The following is a 20,987-nucleotide window of genomic DNA, read 5'->3' as shown; positions in this document are numbered from 1 at the left end:
TCTTGTTCCCAGTGCTTTAAAGTCTTGGAAATGGTGGGAAAAGTAAGGTCATGTTAAATTCACTTATGCTTGACCTCACAAAGGTAGGTGTTTAAGAAATCAGATAAATATTAAAAGTCCAAATAAATCATATCTACCCTTCTCTTTTTTCCCTTTTTGTTTCATAGAAAATCTATATATATTTGTGTCTTTCATACATTTATTTCAATTGTTTTAGTTTCTAAGAGACCAAATAATGGTAGTCAAATAAGAGTTATGAGACTAATTTGTATGTGGATTTAATGTGATTTCTCTTTTTTAATAATTTCTTTGAATTTGCAGTTTTTCTCTTGGTGGCAGAGACTTTGTTTCAAGTTCTTTTGACAGATGTCAATTTAATTACATTTAATTGAATTCCAGTAAATTTTATTCAGTATTGACTCTGTGCAAAATATTGTGCTACACACTAGGAAAGAGGTAATGACGAAATAAGATAAAGTATCTGCCTTCATGGCACTTAAAGTTAATTAAGAGAATAAGATTCCAGATAACTGTATGTCTATATAATGATAAAAGTTCGAATTTACATTGTGCTTTAAGGATTGCAGAGTGCTTTAAAAATATCTCATTTTATCCTCATAACAACCTTAGGAAGTAGGTGCTATTTTGATTCTCATTTACAGACAAGGAAACTGAGGCAGGCAGAGTGTCTTGCTTTAGGTTGTACAACTTGTTCCTGAAGCAAAATATGAACTCAGATCTTCCTAACTTCAATGTCCATTACATCACCTAGCTAACTCATTTGTCTATAAATTGTATATGAATACATGATACTTCAAGGATCCATGATTTTTATGAAGTTAATAAAAAAGTTTATAAACCTAACTTTCAAAAAATTACATATAAGTCTGTTTAAAATCCAGAATGAGTTTGAGAAGCACTAAGTGATTTCTACCTCTAGGGCAAAACATATTTATATTACTTATCCCAAACTATCACCAAAGTTCCTCAAGAGTAAAAGTCTTCAGTACCTAAAGATCCATATATTTTCTTCTTTTTGGTTAAATGAATTTTTTTAATTTAGGAAGCAGAGATAGCCATGAATCCTGTGAAAAGAAAATCTTATCCTATTCCAGAGGGAGAAACATGTGCAAATACACACACAAATACACATGTGTATATGTATGTACTCAGCATTTGGTTATCTGTGTTTCTGGAGAGTCATGATTATTTTTTTTTAAGATTGATATTTGGATTCTGTGACCATGTCTAGAGTATTCAATTCTTTGTGTCTCATTTTAGGAAAGACATAAATTGGGGGAAGTTGGAAAGAGACTGATTAAGCTGATGAGATTTCAAATCATAGCATATGAGCTTAAATTGAAAATATTAGAAATATTTAACCTATAGAAGATAAAGTAGGATGGGATAGAGGATAGGGCTCCAGGATTGTGTTTGAGACCTACCTATGACACGTACTTAATATGTGTCTCTGGGAAAGTCAATTAATCTCTTAGACAAGAAGTTGTAGAGCAGGTGCCAATTGACACAAGTCCAGTCCCTGTTACTAAGAAGAGAAGACTGGGGGGGGGGTGGGAGGGAGGTTTTAAAGATAGCTGATAGTGCTCTTCAAACATTTAAAGGGTTGTCATGGAAAAGATGTATTTGATGTTTTAGTTGGGCCCTTGGGGAAGAATTAGGAGCAATAGGTTGACATTGCAGAGGGACACATTTAGGCTGACAACTAGAAAACCTCAAGAAAATTAGGAGCAATCCAAAAGTGATATAGGAGAGAACAGATTCCCACTTAATGGAAGACTTGAAAAAGAACCTAATTGATCCCTTGGTGGGGATGTTAAAGAGAGGATACTTTTGTAGGTATGGGCTGGACTAAGTGACTTCTAAGAGTCCTCTTGACTCAAAGATTCAGATTTAAGGTAAATACCTATATATTATTTAGAGGCTTTTTTAAACCAGTATTCATAGGAAGTACTTTCTATGGTTAGGAAGCACATTCTATGGTCAGGAAGCACATTCTATGGTCAGGAAGAGTTTTCTGCTTCCCCATCTAAAGAATGATGTTATTTTATTAGGACAATGAAGATCCTGAGTTTATAATCCTATTGGTCAGTGATGGTGAAACTTTTAGAGACCGGATGCCCAAACTGCACCATCATGTTGCCAGACAGGGGAGAGAGGAAGCGCTCCCATTGGGCTGCTGGGAAGGTGAAGTGAAAACTGTTCTCAGGCATGGTGGAGAAGGGAAGGAGAGCCCACTCTGGCACATGTGCCATAGGTTTGTCAACATGGCTCTAGGACTTCTTGAATTTGAAACAGGCTAAATTAATTCTCCTTAGTGTTACTGATGCTCATTTTACTCTATTCTGTAAAAATTAGTACTTCATATTTGAGTAGCATATTTGTGGTAATCCCTACTTAGTTCTTAGTAACTTGGAGATCTCACCCAGGAAAATTGGGGTATAGAAATTCCCTTGACTGCTGTACATCAGCAACTTGTCTTAAACCTGTAGTCTTAGGGAAATGTTTAGGGAGCTGCTGAGAAGTTAAACAACTTGCTTACAGTCACACATGGAACACAATTTGTGCCAGAGACAGGACTTGAACATGTATCTTCTTTACTCCAAAGTCAACTAACCTTCTGGCCTTGCTACCTCTCATCTCCCAGTTAATATATGTTTAATTTCATTTCTTGACTTTTCCAGTTAACTTTTTGAGCAGGAATTACTCAGTGCATATGAGTGTGTCTGTTTACAATGGACAAATTAAGTTGATCACAAAATAATGAAGCACAATGATGACCTAATTTAAGAAGACTTAGAAATTCGTGCTGAGAGGCATCATTACCTTTCAGATAGGAATCTGACCTCAGAGTCAATAAGACCTAGTTTTAAGTCCCATCCCTGATGCAAACAGGCTATTGCCTTGATTGAGACACTAAATCTCTCAGTTTCCTAAATAATTCTCTAAGACTAAAATTTTCAGAGCAGATAATAATTTGCTTTGGTAGAGGGAGTTTCCTGACCCAGAGTATCCTACATCAATGTAATCACAAGCCTAATTAAAAAATAAATGCATAAATAAATGAAGTCTTACTGTTTACTCTGTCTATATCCTCTTTTATGCTGAAAATGTACAGCTGATACAATAAATTACCTTAAACTGAGCTCTTCTCTCTTGTGGTCTAAACATGATGAACTCCTAATCCTGCCTTCCCTGGGTTGGAGCCAATATTTACAGATTTAAAAGGCTCACCTAGATTTGAGTTTCAGGGGAATAAATAGAAATCAAGTGAATAATGTTGACAAAGGGCTTTCCTACCAACACTGCTGTTTGTTGATAAGAATGAAAGATCAAGATATGGCACAGATAATCTTAGCACAGAGAATAAAGCATTGGTCCTGGTTTTTTTTTTTCTTCAATCCCAATCTATCAAGATTAACGATACCTTAAAATAAAGCCTCATGGATAATCACTAATGCAGAGAGTGCATAATGGAGTGGAAAAAATTAACCTAAAACTTAGACTCTGAATATCAGATTTAGAAGCAACCTTGGAGGTCATTAAGTGCAATCAATAGATGGAATCTCCTTTATAATATAATGAAAATGAGGTCATCTAACACCAACTCAAAGACCTCCTATATTTAGAATTTTCTTTCTCTCTCTCTCTCTCTCTCTCTCTCTCTCTCTATATATATATATATATAAATATATATATATATTTACATATATATGTATGTATGTAATTCACTATATAATTCACCACTGTGTATATATACACCTATATGCAATATATAATATATATAATTCACAACTGTGTATGTGTATACACACATAGAACTATCTATATATCTTTTTATATACATATAATACAAATATATACATATGTGTGTATAGACCTTTACTGCCAAGTTGTTTATATGGCAACTGAAGAATCATGAGATGGGTTGTTTGCAGAGGGAAAGGGGGAGCTGGTTAACTAAATGAGTATTTAAATAATAACTCTCCGAATTCAGCTGTTGAGTTGTCATTTATTAGTTTGTCCTATGAAAGAATTATCCTAAGCTTTTTGTTTGCATGATAAACTATTTCTAAACTCTGCTGAATTACTCAGCCCCAAATATTTTCATTTTGCTACCTATTACCTAACCCTTCCCTTTGCTCAGGCCTTTTAATGCCCCACCTTTACAGAATGGTAAAGAAGATATTCAAAACAAGGTATCATGAGAACCTTATCTAGCACATTATGGTCCATTTTGTAGTTGAAAAGCCCACAAAACTTATTAAGGAAAATTTTAAGAAATGACTAACCACAGTCATGATTTGTTTAGGTTTTCTCTGACAAAGCAGCTTGGTGCAATAAAATGGGTTGGATTCGGATTCAGAAGACACAAGTGTAAATGTCTCTACCTCTTAGTACCCTTGTAATATTGGACAACATTGGAACCTCTCTGGACCTCATATTCCCATCCATTAAATGAGGGGGGTTAGTCTAGATGACCTCTAAAGTCATTTCCAAGTATTAGCAGTTGAGTTTATGAGGCACGACCATAGATCATTACTGTTTGTCTATTCTGCTATGGATACTGCCAGGAAGAAGTAAGCTTTCAAAGTAGAGGGTCCAGGTTGCCTCCAAGGTCTTTAGTTCAATGCTTGTAGGTAAAAGGAAAGGCAATTGGCCAGGGAATATGCTGCAGAGGCAAAATGGTGGCCCAGTACAAAGAGTACTGGAACTGGAGTCATGAAGACCTAAATTCAGTAACTGTTCCTGGTACTCAGTAGGCACTTGAAAAATATTTGTTTCTTTCTTGGAAATTAGTCTCAGCTCTATTTATTAACTTCTTTGGTAATGGTGAGCAAGTTGCTTCACCCATCCAAGATTCAATTTCTTTATCAATTAAAATGAGGAGTTTGGACTCAATCATAAGATCACAGACTAGTGCCCTCATGTATGAGTAAATAGAAGCTCAAAAAGATTAAGTGATTTGCCCAAGATCCCACAGTTTAACAAAGTGTTAGAGATGGGATTCAAATCTAGATCCTCATAATTCAGAGTTAGTACTCATTCTGTTGTTCTACCTTTGAACCTAAGACCTTTCCTTGAATACCTTCCCTCTAGGGAAGACAAAAGGAGCAAAGGAAAAGATCAGCTCTGTCTACTGCTGTCATTAGGGAAAAATGCATCTCGACTGAGACCGTGGATTCCTGTTAATCTGTGGGAATGCCAGTAATAGATCACCACCCTCATCTTTATGTCTAGGCTTATAGGCTATAGCTATTGCTGCTGACACTAGTGCTGACCATGAAAAGATAAACCTGTACTGAGGAGTTTGGGCTAAGTGGCAATCCATCCTGTGGTTTCTCTTAGCTCTGAGGTTCTATTATTGTCATATGATTAATATTATTAGCATGGTGTCAAGGAAGAGTTAAATATGCTCGAAATTGGTTGATCACATCATGATTTGATAAAAATTCATTACTTAAGCAGTAAACTTTTCCAGAGGACACTGCGATCCTAATTACCACAGAGAGAAAAATCCTGTTTTCAGTCTTTGGGTACAGGAAAGACATGAAAATGATCCTGATGAGGAAACTGTGCTAAGCATATGCCCTTAGGCTACATAGTACTCATTTGTTCATTTTAAAAATTGTTATTGAACAAAGCTGACACCTCATAACAGGAGACGGTGAAGAAATAGCGTTTTATTTCTTTACAAATTTGTAGCCAAGACAATAAATCACTCCATAGAAAAAATTTTAAATGGATACAGTGTCTATGACCATTCAGAATGGATGGAAAGGTTAGTACAAGAGTGAGAACCGCCTGTTGTGATGTCAGATTGCAGCATTTTGCCAGGCATGACAAAATAAAATGAATTCCAATTCTACGAATGTAGGTAACCAAGAATGATGCCTTGCTGTTGGACTTCAAAGGTCTACATGGACAACCAAGAGAAGAGAAATAATTTTAGTGTCCAGGTCTCCCCTAATATCACAATCTGGATTGGTTTTCATGGAGTCAGTAACCTTTGCAGAGATCTGAGCACAATGACAAGGGATTTTGTGATTTTGATATTGAGTTTCTCTGTGTTGTATTTGGATCCTAGAGCACCCAGGCAAGCTTTGTCCATCATCATTTCTACATAATTCCAAGTAATCATTACCTACCTTCTTTAAAGAAGCTGTCATGAGAGAATGGATACAAACTTGAGATGTCAAACTACTTCTCCATACCAAATTGGTTGGGAGATATGTTTATGGCACTTTTTGAGTTTCAAATTACCCAAGCAAGTGCAATGTATACCTCTATTACATAAGGGATAGGGCAGGTCCAGTGGGAATTGTCCTTGCCTCATGATAGAGCTGTTGTCCCCAATTAGGTTCTTCAATCCAATTTCTAAGAATTGAATGTACCCACCACTAAGAAATTTGACTTTGAAAGGCAGCACAGATGAGATAGGGGAAGAGTGGAAACTGGTTCAATTCCTAGTCTGGAGGCTTACTTTGAATCATAAGTCACTGTATCTCTGCTTTGCTTCTATTACCTCATCCATGTAATCAGAATAGCTGTCTTTTGACTTATCTCTGAGGGTATGCTTTGAACACCAGTAAAATTATATGCTTGATTTCCAAAGGACTGGAGCCAACATGAAGTCTGTGAGCATCCCTAAGTGTTCTAGTCCTGAGCCAGAATGAACCAGGGAGGGGATGTTATGAGTATTATTCTTCTGTCATAATTCCAGCCTGCCTGTAGTTATGTTCAACTTCCAGGTAAGATAGCAGTTGCCTCTTTCCTGAAAAGTATGCAGCCTGAGTATGGCTGATGGGCAACTTCTCCCCTATGATCTCCTCTAGTAGGAGGTGGGAGCAGACCCCATTATTTGTGAAAGCAACTGGAGCTCTTGGAAGGAAAAGTGCCTTAGGGTCTCCTATTATATTATATCATATTATTATTAACATAGGTTAAAAATTTCTAACCCAGTAAGTAATAGGAAGAGTTTCCCTCCTCTAGGAGGCAATGAGCTTTTGTAAGTAGAAGTTTAAGAGCTCAGTGGGGAGAAACAGTCACTGTTTCATGACATCTTCTCCCTCCTTTCATTTTTAAAGATTTCTGTTTCTGGCACACTTCTGAGACTTATTAGTACTCAGAGTTGCCGGTTTGAGACTTTTATTGTTCAAAGATCTAGTATAATATCCCATAAGCTCCACTGTGTCTGTTAAGACTTAAGGAAACATTTTTTAACCACAACATGGAGATAGCCATGACATAAGTCATGTCATTAGGCAAGAAGGATTCTGGATTTAACAACAGGAAGAACTGCCCAAAAGTCGTGAAAATGAATGAGGTTAACAATGTAATAGCTTGGAAGTGGATAAAGATGCTTGGACCATATATTGTCACACAGGAAAAAGAGACTTTAGAAGCAAATGATTCATGGATGTACTATTGGGAAATCAATTGGCTGCTATTTGTGATAATTAACTGGGCTTTTTAAAACTATTTTGCTCCTTATATTAGAGGTCATTTGAGAAAGTATCAAAATGATGCTATTTAACAAAGAATTTACCTTTATTCAGCCATAAAAGTAAAAGACTCAGCATAGTGGCTTCTAAAGTAAGTTTTGTGGCAATTAAGGAAATTCAAAGTGTTTCTTGCTGACATTTTTGCTTTTTTCCTTTGTAAATGTGTCTGTCAATCTATTTGTTCATCTGTTGACTCAAACATGGCATACTTCCATCACTAGATGAAAAAGATGCTTGAAAGAGGAGGCAAATGAGATATAGAAGGAGGAGGAAGATCTATACTTGAAAGAGTTGAGAAAGGAGAAAGGTCTATAACTTGTTACTGGAAGAAAGCCCATAAGCATCTGTTTATTATAACTACTTTAGTAATAACTGAGGAAACCCTGCCCTTCTTTAAGGAAGACATGCAAATTAGTACTGGCCCACAGGTAAGAAAACTGGGCCAAATATAAAAGGAATGATACTGCTGATCAGCTAATGATGAATAATAATGTAATTGAAATCCATGAGTTTTCCACTGTGACATTTCCTCAATTTATTAATGCTGACAGAACAATGGCAATATGGCCTAGGGAACAATGGGAAGGATTCCGTGGGCTGGTAAACATTTAATATGCAAGGAAGTAGTTTGGTGGGAGTGGGGACGAGAGGTTTAAATTTTATTTGGAAATTTCTTTTTAAGAGGTGTGCTTGGTAAAGGTTCTGTGTAGTTCTACAACTATTTTCTTACTTTCCGCAAAAATGGAAAGCAATGTTGGCATTGCTTTTGCCCAACAAATAAAATGTTAGTCTTCTTTCTGAGTGATTGTGATGTTCTGATTTATGTTTTCAAACATCAAACATGTTTGATCTTTTCCAAATATCTTCTTGTTGCTGTATAGATAGTACATTTGGCCTGTTGCAATATATGGATGCTTTAGAAATGCTGTACAATGATAAAAGAGAACATTATAGAAAACTATATAGAAGGAGCTGACTAGTTGTCAATTTAGAACAGGTTCCAATAAAAGTGAACCACCTCCAATTTTGTTTATACATCTCTCTCTCTCTCTCTGTCTCTCTCTCTCTCTCTCTCTGTCTCTCTCTCTCTCTCTCTCTCTCTCTCTCTGTCTGTCTCTCTGTCTGTCTCTCTCTCTCTCTGTCTCTGTCTCTCTCTCTCTCTGTCTCTGTCTCTTTCTCTTTAAGGTTCTCTCTCTTTTAAACGAAATTCCTTTTTCCCAGTCTTTTTTTTCATTCAAATAGCTTTTCATTTGTCAGACAAATGGATATTCACTTTTGGAGCGAATGTGCTTGCTGGAGACAGTGAAGACCCAGTTTCCAAACATGTCTTAAATGAGTCTTTGTTGAAATTTCGTGGACTATTTCAATAGCATTCCAAATTCAAAGTTTTCGTAATAAAATATACTTAGGGCCATTTAGAACTTCTGAACCCTATTGTTTAATAATACATGACATTTTGAAATAGCCAACTGAAGGCAATATATATTGTAGCTGAAAGATAAACTTAAGGAATACTGAAGTAGGGTTCATAAGGCCTGCATTCAATTCACAGATCAGTCACAAAATTAGCTATTTGGCTTAGGCTAAATCAAATAATCTCTTTGGGCTTTGGTTCAGGGATGAACTAGACAGATTCCAAAGTCTTTTCTAATGTTGTCTATCCATTTTCCTCCCAATCCCTTCTTGACAAATGTAAAAAAGCTAAGACATATTCATCTGTGGATATAATTAATATCTAAAAAATTGCTATTTTCTCAGTAACATCTACCACTTTAAAGAAGGGTCTATCTGAAGTATTATAAGAATCTTGGAAGAAAAAGTAAGCCTAAGTGCAGTAAAGATATTCAGAAGGAAGCATCTTGAGGGCAGAGACTGTCTTTGGATTTGTCTTCTTATCCCCAGTACCTTACAGCAGGGATTTTCAAAACTTAGGCAATGAATAAATGTTTGTTGAAGAGTGCTTTGTATTACTGAAGACAGCAACTTTCATTTTTGGCTCTCTACCCCAGAGTCTAGTAGCTTGGTCCCTTGAACACAATAAATGCTAAATAAAAGGCTTGTTTTATTGAGTTAATTAAATTGACCACTATTAGGCAATTTTTGATTGCTGCTTTTGAATTGGCACCTTATCCCAAAAGATCCTTTCTGGATTGACAATGGAAGAGTATATTTCAAATGATAACAACGAGAATATGACTTTCCTCACTTTTAAGAAAAAGACAATTTCTAACCCAGTAAGTAATAGGAAGAGTTTCCCTTCTCTAGGAAGCAATGAGCTTTTTTCCTTTTTTTTTTAAATAAATAGAAGTTGAAGAGCTCAGTGGGGAGAAACAGTCACTGTTTCATGGCATCTTCTCCCTTCTTTCATTTTAAAGATTTCTGTTTCTGGCACACTTCTGAGACTTACTAGTACTCAGAGTTGCTGGTTTGAGACTTTTATTGTTCAAAGATCCAGTATAATATCCCATAATAAGCTCCATTGTGTCTGTTAAGACTTAAGGAAACATTTTTTAAGGAAAGCCCCAGTTTATAAACTGACTGGGGAATAATTATTTTCACTACGAAAAGAACTTTTCAGAAATCATTATTGAATTTCCTTAAATTATAATCTCCTGTCAGGCATTTCAAACATGATTTAATTTTCATGACCTCAATTTCTACACAACGAATCCATTTGGGATAAGCAAATGGATAAGTACCTGCCATGGGACCTGAAATTGAACCTTGCTGACATTTTCATAATGCATCGCTCTAACTTGGTTCAATGACAAATATGTTTATTGGAACCCCAAAAGGATATCTTTACTGGAAAACTCTTTTTGAAATAATATGATAAAATACAGTATTTAGTAGAAGCAAATGTGATGTTAAAGTTCTCCTTTAAGGAATCTTGAGATTCAAGAAGTTTTTCATCTTGATTTTCTGCCTAAAGACAATTGCGGTTTTGATGGTCAGGTGGCCAGTGTTTGTTAGCACTGGTCTATTGGTTTATTCGAGCCTGAAAAGCATGTTTTGCCCATGTGAATAAACAATAATCTTTGTGATTACAGGCTCTTGTCACTGTGGAAAATGCATCTGTTCTTCCCAGGAATGGTACATTTCAGGGGAATTCTGTGAATGTGACGACAGAGACTGTGACAAGCATGATGGCCTCATTTGCACAGGTATGTAGGTCCAGATCACCCCCATCCCTTGTCCTGAGCTGCAGGCTGCAAAACTGGTAGATGAAAATGTTAAATAACAAGTCCATCCCAGGCAGTGCCTATCTCCTTAGAAGATGAGATGTTAAATTTACCCATTGATATGGAAGCGACATTATGGAGAGGAAGAGACATAACAGAAAGGTGTGTGATTGACTTCTAAAGAAATTACAGGATTGACAGATGGTAAGGTATAAACTGTGAGCAAATCATTGATAAGAATCATCGGAGGCATATTCGAAAGCATTTCAAAACATTTTAACATGTGGTAAATAGAAATAATTCTACGGAAGATCCTTATGCTTTGACCCCTGAATACAGGGTGTCTCATATTTTTCATCACTTCCACCAAGGAAGATGTTGCTGTTGCAGTGACAGAAGTAGGAGTAATAGGGACGAGCAGGGGGAGAACGAAGGATATCACGACAATGGTGCAATGTGCATTGAAATGTGAGCGTTTTTTAGAATGTAGCTTTGAGAGCCTTAATGGCAGATGCAAGGAGAAAAGGGGCCATTTCCACCTTCCTTCACCTTCTCCTAACAAAAGGATAAAAGCTCTCTAATGGGGGAGGGAGCACAGAGGGCATTTTCAAATGGTATTTGCTAGCTAATATACCCAGGCTTTCCACTTCTCCCTTGATGACAACTATACCAGGCATCTTTCTACAGTGGGACCTACTCTCCTGTCCAGTGTAATTCACCATTGCTCCTCTGCCACCTATCGTGTTAGTTTGTCTCTGACTGTACAAATCGATTCTATTTGTACATTCTATTCTTATTAAAGGCAATCCTGTGGTAGCATTTTACCTTGCCACTTTGTTGAGAGAAGAGGACCAAAAGATGGCAATGGAAGCCCAGCTGGGTATGAAACCTGATGGAATAATTACAATAGTTACTCTTTGGCTGATGACTGTGCTGGAGAGATGCCATTAATTGTTTCAAAGAGCCAGTTTCTTTTAGCTGCTTAGTCACATGGAAAGCACTCTACACAATAAGACAATCTCTAAAGAGCCAATGGAATGGTTTTTATTATGGCTTGTTACGTTTTATAACAACACATTTTAATGTAATACATTTCAATTATGATAATGATTCCCCTGTTCATTTTGTTCTAGGCAATGGAATATGTAGCTGTGGAAACTGTGAATGCTGGGATGGATGGAATGGAAATGCTTGTGAAATCTGGCTTGGGGCAGAATATCCTTAACAATTACATGACAAAGGACCAACTTCTCATTTTTTTTAGGCCATTAGAACACATAAATGCACAGCAAACAGTATATAATCACCACTAGGGCTACTCAAGCAGACTATTGTATGTTTTTTTTTTTTCCTATTTCTGAATGCCTGAGTAAAATCTGGGTCCCCATTAAAATGAGTCTAAGCAGTTTGTGATGGGAACAGCACAAGAAAGGGATTTCTTACGTAATTTCCATGGTTGTCACTTCTGTACATCTTTACACAATGAAAACCACATTAAGCCAAATAAGGCAGAGACCTCGGCTATGAAACTGCAAAGATATCGATCACAGGCTATATCGTGTCTCAGTCTGAACCTCTACATGTGTATGATAGAAAAGTCAATGCCATGGAACATGGAACTGCGGCACGTGTACACAGTGACTACAGAATGCAGTCAATCCCTTTCAAAAATTGGTCACTTTCCACATTAAAGAACCATTAAGTTTTTTGTTTAATTTTCACATTACAGAACTCAAAATTGATGTAAAAGAAGAAACCCTTAAGATGCAGAAAGCAATTAAGAAAAATGTACAATTTCAAATTTTAATAAACAATGTCATGATGTGATTGTATTCTTTGTGAATATGTATGTATCCATTAATCATAAAAAACCAAAGGAAATGAATTATATGCTGCTAAATTGGAGGTTTATGATTAATCGCTAATGTTTATGTAGCACTTTAAGGATTCAAAAGAGCTTTGGAAATGGTCAAATTTGTGTGGAGATGGATTTTCTTAATATGCAAGTTTCTTCACGTTAGTAAGTTAAGGCATTTAGAGGACTCTGACTAGATATCCTTGTGGTTTTAATGATTTATTGTATGCCTTTGATGACAAGTACTTATTTACTGGAAAAATAGAATCATTGGAAAATGTAATTCAGAGAAATATCATAATCCAGTTTTATCAACCTCTCAAGCTTTGATAAAGGAATGACAGGTGGAATGGCAAATATAAATACTTATATTTGTAATGGTATGAACAAAATTTTTATTTCTTCTCAAGGATGAAATTTCAGTATGAATTCCCATTGAATTATGAAAATCCACAATTAATAGGACATCCATATTTTATTTATCATGAAATCTAATGTACATATTGACAACCTTTTAAAGTTTAAGAGCATATTATTATACACATTCTGTTTAAATGACCTTAAATTTGGTAGAGTGAAGTAATTTATATTTGTGGAATTTTGGTACAATTTAAGGAAAATTAGTTTAGTGTTTTGAAAGATGGTCATTTAAGTTGCAAATTCTCTTATGAGTATTGTAGACATTTTAGAGTCATAATCTGGGCTTTAGAAATAATATCCCTATAACTTAGGAACCCTCTAAAATGAACAAGTAGGACTATTTAAAAAATCACCTAAATAAGTTATTTGGTGATCATTACAGGGGGAAATTTGCAATTTGTTGTAAATGCCAAAGTATCCTATACATTAGTTCATTAGTTCTCCATTGTTGGTCTGAGGTGGTTTAATAGAACCTTGTCAGTTGTTGCCATATCTTTGTGTGGGTCAGCTGTGATAGCTCCTTTCCAAAAGGCAGGTCGTGAAATCAGAATCCAAGGAAAGATTTATGCCTCCATTTTTTTTCTCTTTTCTGTTTTGATGTTATACTCTTAAACAAACTTCAGTGAATATGTTAACTGGTATTTTAATGAAAGTGGCAATGAGATGCAGCGGGGGAAGCAATGGACAGAGAGTTGGCCTCATAGCCAAGAAGACCTGAGTTGAAGTCATTCCTCTGATGTATACTGGATCTGAGACCCTGGGTAAGTCATTTAATTAACTCAGCTAAGATTATAAATTGTCAAGAGGTGTCAGTCTGTAAAGGTGGAGGGAGTCTTCTATGCCAGTGAAATTGCAGGTCTTTTCCATATTCTATTTATTGGGAAATACAAATATGAGAATAATATTTGTGTACTACTAGTTCGAATAATCATGAAACTTTCTTCGCTGAACCCTATGTTAATAATTCTCCTGGAAAGTGTATTTTTTGTCAGTAATAAATATACTTAGTTTTGCCTGTGATTCTTTATATTTCATTCTATCCCATTGTAAAGCAAAATCAAAAACACTTATATTAGTGTTTTGCACAAGTGTTGAATGTAGGCATACACACATGTGTACATGCATGTGTATGTGTTTATGCATGCATTTTACATGTGTGTATATGTATGCACATATATTTATATATACATATATCACTATATATTATATATTATATATGTGCATATATATATATATATATATAGCTAGCTAGCTAGTGACTAGATGATTTTAACTTTGAAGATCAGTTCATCTTTTACCTGGACATTTTAACAAGGGAGAAGAGTATTCTTTTTGTTTGGTTTTATCAGCTACAATATGGGTTAGCTAAATTAAAGAATGTAAAACTGAAAATTGTTCATGTCATTAGATAATATGTAATTAAGAAAAGTGGTTGAATGAGGAAACACCATTATTTTTAATAACCTTTTTCATCTTTATGACCAAAAGGTTTACTAAATAAAAATAATAGAGGAAAATTGTACAATTCCTTTTGTACATAACAACAGCACTTACATTGTGGTGTACTATAGGGAGTTTGTCTTAATATATGAGTCCAGTGAATCATGGTAACAGAGGAGGGCATGTGATTAGGCAGAGATGGCTTCAAGGAATTTGAGCTAGTGCATCAAATAATTATAGGTAGGATACTGGTGGATATGAAAAGGATCCTCATGTCTTTCTCAAAGCCAAATTTAGAGTGAGGCTACATGCTGATGGGATGCATTCCTACCATTAAAGGTAAAAACTTCTTTGGCCAATGAGTACGTAAAGGTGACTTAAATGGGGAAAACCAATTCCGTTTCAGTGCTTACCTTCTGAAAAAAAAAAAAACTATACTCTAGTCAAGTCTGTTTGTAGGAAACATGAGTTGTAAATAGGTAGGAAGACAGAAGGAAATACTATTCCTACCTCCACTCCAGCTAAAAATCAAAGTTCCACAATTTTGGTCTTTGTTTGCTTTTCTAGAAAATGTTGAACATTTATCTCTACACATGGTTTCTCTTTAAAGCATATTTACTAAAACTATTGTTTGCTCATGCCCCTCACTGGGTGCTCCTCCTCCTCCTCCTGTTGGTTTGGGGGAGAAATTTGAAGCAGTATGTCTCTGACTGCAAAGTGGAACAAAGAGTTTGTTACACTTATAAAAAATTAAATCCCAACACTAGTATTAGTCATGATGAAAAATACTATGTATTGGGGATTTAGAAATGAATTAAGCAACTGCCACAAAGTGCTCAAGGGGGTGTTTATGGTGAAACACAGTAACCTCATTTTGTCTTTCATTTCAACTGTTTTGCCTTTTACTTGAATGGTAAACATCAGAAGAAGGCTTAGGGGAACTTGACTATACATACCAGTGCATTTGGGAGGTCTTCTTTCATTCTTCTCAAAGTGATGGTTCTCTTATTGCTTTAAAGTTGACATAATGCAGTTATAGAATTCCTAGGGACTATCAGACAAAAAGTCATTTAGGTGATAAATGGAATGAGTATTTCCATATAAATGATATTTCCTATTTGGGCTGGGCATGCTTTTCCAAAGGGGAAGGAGCTACAAGGAGAGTGAATGGGAAGTGTTTTGTTTGGTTGCAGGAACAAGCAAACAGAGATGCCAGGGTCATAGACTCTTCCCGTTGAAAGTGACCACAGAGGACATATGGCCCAACTCCATCTGAGCTTTCATCCTTAGCCTGAGGTTGAAGAGTGCATCCGTGCTGGTTCGGTTCCCCTTATATATATTTTTTGTGTGTGTGTGAAGGCCAGCTCTGGCCTCAGCTTTGTAAAATGTGAGAAACTCAAATCGGAAAACTGACACTCCCATTTCTTCTCTGCTCTGTGTTGATGTTAGACCCTAAAAGAATTTTCATACAAGTGTTTCAGGGCAAAATGGGGGCATATTTGGAAGAGTGGGACCAGAGCTCCCGTTTCATTTCTGCCTCCTGAGACAGAACTGGACTGATTGGATCACATCTCTGCAAATTTTGCCCATTTCTACTGCAGCCAAAAACTGTTTAAAAAGCAATCTGGTTGGAAAAGAAAGCTAGTGGTAGAATATTTACGTGATGGTCTTTACGGAAGCAGGGGTGATTGATAATAGTCTCTCAGCTGGGGAACCGTGCAAAGCAGTCCAATAGGAAACCGATAGAAATCAAAGCTCCCATAAGACACACTTGCCAAAGGAATGGGCAACTGTAGAAACTTGATGCCTAAGGAATGGCTATGTACATAGAAGTACAAGACACACAATCTGTAAGTACAAATCGATTCCATCAGATTTACTATACAGTACTGCGGCAGTAACATTTTTCACTTAATAACAGCAAACTAAACTTGGGGAAACAGAATGGTGAAATCTTATCCTGAAAAACAGCAATAGAGGTATTATCACGGAGCTAAAATTTTCTTTGGCATGGCAAAGGGGAAGATTGAGTTTACCAACCTATTTACATGACATGTCTCTATATTTGTGGGTGGTGCAATGTCATTTTTGCACATTCTATTTCTTACATAAAGTTGTTTGATGTTTTTCAATATGCCTTTGTATAAATATTTTATTCAATATGTTGCATCTGTGTATACAACAAATGATAATAAACACAGAAACTGTACAATGCAGACAAACTCTTTGCATATATGTATGTAAATTTAGTAATACATACCAACAGATCTTGATACACAGGGCCTACTACATGCAGTTCACCATTGCCATCCTCTTCCCATGCAACGGATGAGACCAGACACAAAATTAAAGGCCTAATAACCAAAGCACAAATGACAAAGACCCCTCTGCTCTATGTTGAAACATATTTTAGAAGAAACTGTTTTAAGATATCCATTCATAGGAAAAAACACCCTTATAGACAACCCAGAGAAACAAACAGACAAACAAAAAGCAAAGATGTTACAATTACAGAACATTCTACTCATTTACAAATTCAGCTATAATTTTAACCAGTCAATGGGATTTGCAGGGCAAGAAGGGCCCGGCAAGTATGGTTTAGTCTTGAGAACAATGGGTACGCTCATGGCTCATGGAGATAGGGGAGGGAGAGCGGGGAATGGGGAAGATGGTACTTAGGAGCCCCATCCCATCAAAATCCCATCGTTCACTGTGCTCCCTTTGACACAGCACTGAAGGAGATCGTGTTTTCCCCTCCCCACCCGTGTTCCAGGAAAATGAACTTCACAAAATGTTCTTCACCTTCCAAAGTTAAAGCCAAAGAGGCTCATCACCCTGCGTGTAAATTGGAATCAAACAGATTAAGAACAGGTAAAAGAACCATTTTGTCTAGTTGCCATTTAGCATCATCCAGGATACTCTACTCAAACATTATACTAACTTTTATTTATTAAAACTGAATCCATTATGAAAATTTCAGAAGCATAAACAGTTAATTTATACCAAATTATTCATCAGCTAAGCAAGCCAAAAGTATTAAACAACAAATAAGGGCTCTTATGATGCTTAGTGTGAAGCAGTGACAAATGAATGACCCAGGAAAATACATTGCAGACAGGGGAAATGGTGACGACGTCATCCATCTCTGCAAATGTACTATCAAAAGGCCAGGACATTGATCCCACATAGAGTTTTCCGGTGCTAAGGTACAGATTGTTCATAATTACCTTTTCTGAGAACCAAAATGTAATTTTCTTAAGCAGACACAGTTTTCATTATCTATTAAATCTTTGACAAGTGAAGTACTAAATATTTTGAAAAATTTCTCCTTTAATAGCTGACATTTTTATATGGCATTGTTATCCTTTAGCCAACAGTGACAGCCTCGGTCTCAAGTTGGCTACACTGAGCCCAGTGAACAGCCCTAAGTGTCATCAACAATAATCTGACCCCTCCCACAAAAGAAAAAAAAAGAGAAAAAAAAAGGAAAGAATAAAAAAAAGAGATGAAGCTAAAAGCTGATCTTCTAATGAGTTTTTTTTTTCCTTTGTTTTTGTCTATAACGATTCAACAGACTGTATTCTGAGATCAAGGCAAGGCACCTGTAACCCAGCCATTTGTGGGTGTGCCCCAAAGAGCTAGGTTAGAGGTATGTACTGGTGAAATACACAGTACTGGACTCGGCATGCTGAGCTAAAAAAAATACTTTTTTTTCCCCCTAATATGTCCAGTTTAAAAACTTGTCGTTAAACACCAAAAATATTAAAGTCTAATTTATAACTAACCTTTGCATTGCTGCTTCAGAAAAGAACACAACAGCCGCCTTGCCCATGCTCTGCTGAGTATGAGTGGAACGCAGCCAAAAATTGGGATGGTATTAAGTTCAGTTCATTAAAAACTGGAAAAGATTATATTTGAAATGGATTTAGGTAGCGCAATTCTTGTTAGTCATAATTATTGTTTTTCAAATAATGAAGATTAGTAGATGAAAAATGAGCCTTAATTCAGGCCTACAAGGCCTACAGAGTTCTTTGGACCCACTTTCTCAAAAACCAGTGGGTCTTGCTCGCTGGGCAAGGCAAATGTTACCATTACCAGTAAGCTTGTGATATGTATAAAACACACACACACACACAGAAAGAAACTATAGGGGGATGTCAAACACGTGTCTTAGAAAGCTTTCCACTGGTCATGTTTGACACGTTTCCCTCCCCAGTTACGCTGACCTCAGGAGCACGGTATCTGATAGTAGAGCATATTCATAATTTAATCAATAGTGTAAGTCAACAACAACAACCTTATTCTTTATAGATGCAATTTATAGTGATAGGTTTAGAAGGCTTCCTGATTCCCTGATGGCTTTCCAAACTCAGCTACCTGCAACATAGAAGTTTTTAGAGAAAACACAATCCTTGCAAAAAAGGTCACAGACAGTGGAGCAAGCAGCCTGGTAAAAAAAGGGGGAGAAGAGAAATCCATAATAGCACAGGATTACAGCGTCTAACTAGAAAGTACTCAATATTATTGGTGTGCTACAAAAATTGAACTTAAACACATGGATTTTGCTGAAACTGGACTCAGAAAGGGATTATGGGTAACTGTCAGCAGGCAAGGTATCAAGTGTACTTGTGAAGTATGTCATTCACATGAAGTGTCACAGTCACAGAAAAGAGATTAAAAAGGCATTCCATATCTGGTAGGGCATTCCATGGTCTGAGTTTAGCTGGTTATCCAGGTGTCCTCTTGGAGTGGGGAGAGCCGGGGAGGGACAGAGGGGGGCGACACGTTGAGCTTTATCCATTGGCAACGAGTTTGTTCAGAAACAGCAAAGAGCAAGCCTTCACTTGCTGCCAGCTGCTCCGGAGATCCCAGAGCCGGAATGTCTGGCAAGGATAAACAGCTCAACTCTGCCTGGGATGCGCAAGTCACAACACCTGTGAGGATCTGGCTATGTGGTCTTACTCTTGTTCACTGGTTTGCCTCCATTCATTATTGCAGACGCACTTGTGCTTTTACTTGGAGTCACCCCGGCCTTTGGCACTGTTTCTCCAACATCGTGCAAAGATGGTTCTCTGTACATGGCAACTAGTGTTGAAGAGACAAAAAAGAGAATTCATTTGCTCAGATAGGCATCCAGGATGGGCAAGTAAACCAACATTTTCTCCCTTTCTAGTTGCACGGATCATGGGTCTTTAAGCTAGACTCATCCTCTGAGTTCATCTAATCTCATTCCCTTCATTTTCAGAGGAGGAAACTGAGGTCTAGAGATAATACATTTTTTCAAGATCATACAAGTAGCAAGTTAAGAGAGCCAGGTTTCTTTGTTTATTTTTAATTCCAAAACTTCTCTGATTTTAAAACCAGCACGCTCTGTCCTGCAGTGTGCTACCTGAAACTTTTTTATGGATAACAATTGAATGTTAGGCTAGTGAGGTGGCTTGGTGGCTAGAGCTTGGGGCCAGGAGTCAGGAAGACTCGTCTTCCTGAGTTCAAATCTGGCCTCAGACGCTTACTAGTTGTGTGACTCTCAGCAAATCACTAAACCCCCTTTGCTCTAGTTCCTCATCTGTAAAATGAACTGAAGAACAAAATGGCAAACCACTCCAGTATCTTTACCAAGAACACCCTATATGGGATTATAAAGAGTTGGAGGGGGTCCAAACGGCTGTACAACAAACAACACCATGGAGTATTGAAGGCATGATGACTGTAGAGCCTTGGAGAGAGAAATATCTAGATAACAACAAAAAAAGTGTATTGAGTAAAAACCCAGTCCTTAGATTTGGTGTGGATTTGCCTTTTCTGGTGGGTAATACACAGCATATGCAATATTCCTCTGCTAGGGTCCAATCGGACACATGGAATTATTCTCATAATAATATTCCAGGCTTTTATTTCCTCCATACCAGGTGGACCTCTTTTGAAAGACAATACCTAATTTAAGTTCTATTTATATGCCCTGAGCCTACCATCTAAGGTTTCTTCCATCTATATCTTCCAAGAAACATACATCCGGTAGGGATTTGTTTTTGCAGAGATTTGGTGTTGTAATGGAGGAAGATATTAGAAATGAACTAATTAATAGAGGCTGAAAAAATAATTCACATCTAAATTAGTGAAATTTATGATTCTAAAGTAATCATATGCCAGATTTTTTAAAAATTAAATGTGCAGGTCTTGTTCATTTCTTGATGCAGACCATTTATTATATTCTTTTTCTTTTAAGCGTTTCAAGGCCATCACATTCACAATAGTGTGAAAAAGCAGAGTAATCCAAAATTATAATGGAAGATTCTGACCTTAATTATGCCAAATCTTTCCAGTGAGCATCACTTAGTTTAAAATTCCCCCTTCTGTCCCTGCCTTGTTAATTATACTTGAACCATTTTTTATCACCTGCATGGCATTCATTGTCACTCCTCATCTGTTTTTTTAAAGCATTTTTTTCTTTCTTTTTTTTTGTCTCATTCTATACAAAGCAGATAGCACAGTGTGAAAAGCAAGTGAGCGGGAAGCTGACATTTGACTCAGCTCTGAGAAATGTTCACAATGAGCTTGGTGATGATG

General features: G+C 36.7%; 2 protein-coding genes across 4 annotated transcripts in view; one reads left to right on the top strand and one right to left on the bottom strand.

Moving 5' to 3' along the window:
* The window catches only part of ITGBL1 (integrin subunit beta like 1), a 248,268-nt gene extending 235,731 nt beyond the window's left edge, over positions 1-12,537 (top strand). Inside the window, exons 7-8 of the mRNA XM_044669342.1 lie at positions 10,574-10,687; positions 11,839-12,537. Coding sequence (XP_044525277.1) covers positions 10,574-10,687; positions 11,839-11,930 — 206 coding nt within the window. The 3' untranslated portion in view covers positions 11,931-12,537. The remainder of the gene's footprint in view (positions 1-10,573; positions 10,688-11,838) is intronic.
* Positions 12,538-19,368: 6,831 nt separating this feature from the next.
* Positions 19,369-20,987, bottom strand: part of FGF14 (fibroblast growth factor 14) — an 872,990-nt gene continuing 871,371 nt past the window's right edge. For all 3 annotated transcript variants that reach the window (XM_044667191.1, XM_044667193.1, XM_044667192.1), the window contains one exon: positions 19,369-19,505. In XM_044667191.1, the coding sequence (XP_044523126.1) occupies positions 19,369-19,505 (137 nt within the window). The remainder of the gene's footprint in view (positions 19,506-20,987) is intronic.

The sequence above is a fragment of the Gracilinanus agilis genome, chromosome 3 (genome assembly GCF_016433145.1).
Source record: "Gracilinanus agilis isolate LMUSP501 chromosome 3, AgileGrace, whole genome shotgun sequence".
NCBI classification, from domain to species: Eukaryota; Metazoa; Chordata; class Mammalia; order Didelphimorphia; family Didelphidae; genus Gracilinanus; species Gracilinanus agilis.
Note: the sequence above shows the minus strand (reverse complement) of the source record. Positions and strands in the feature narration are given on the sequence as shown.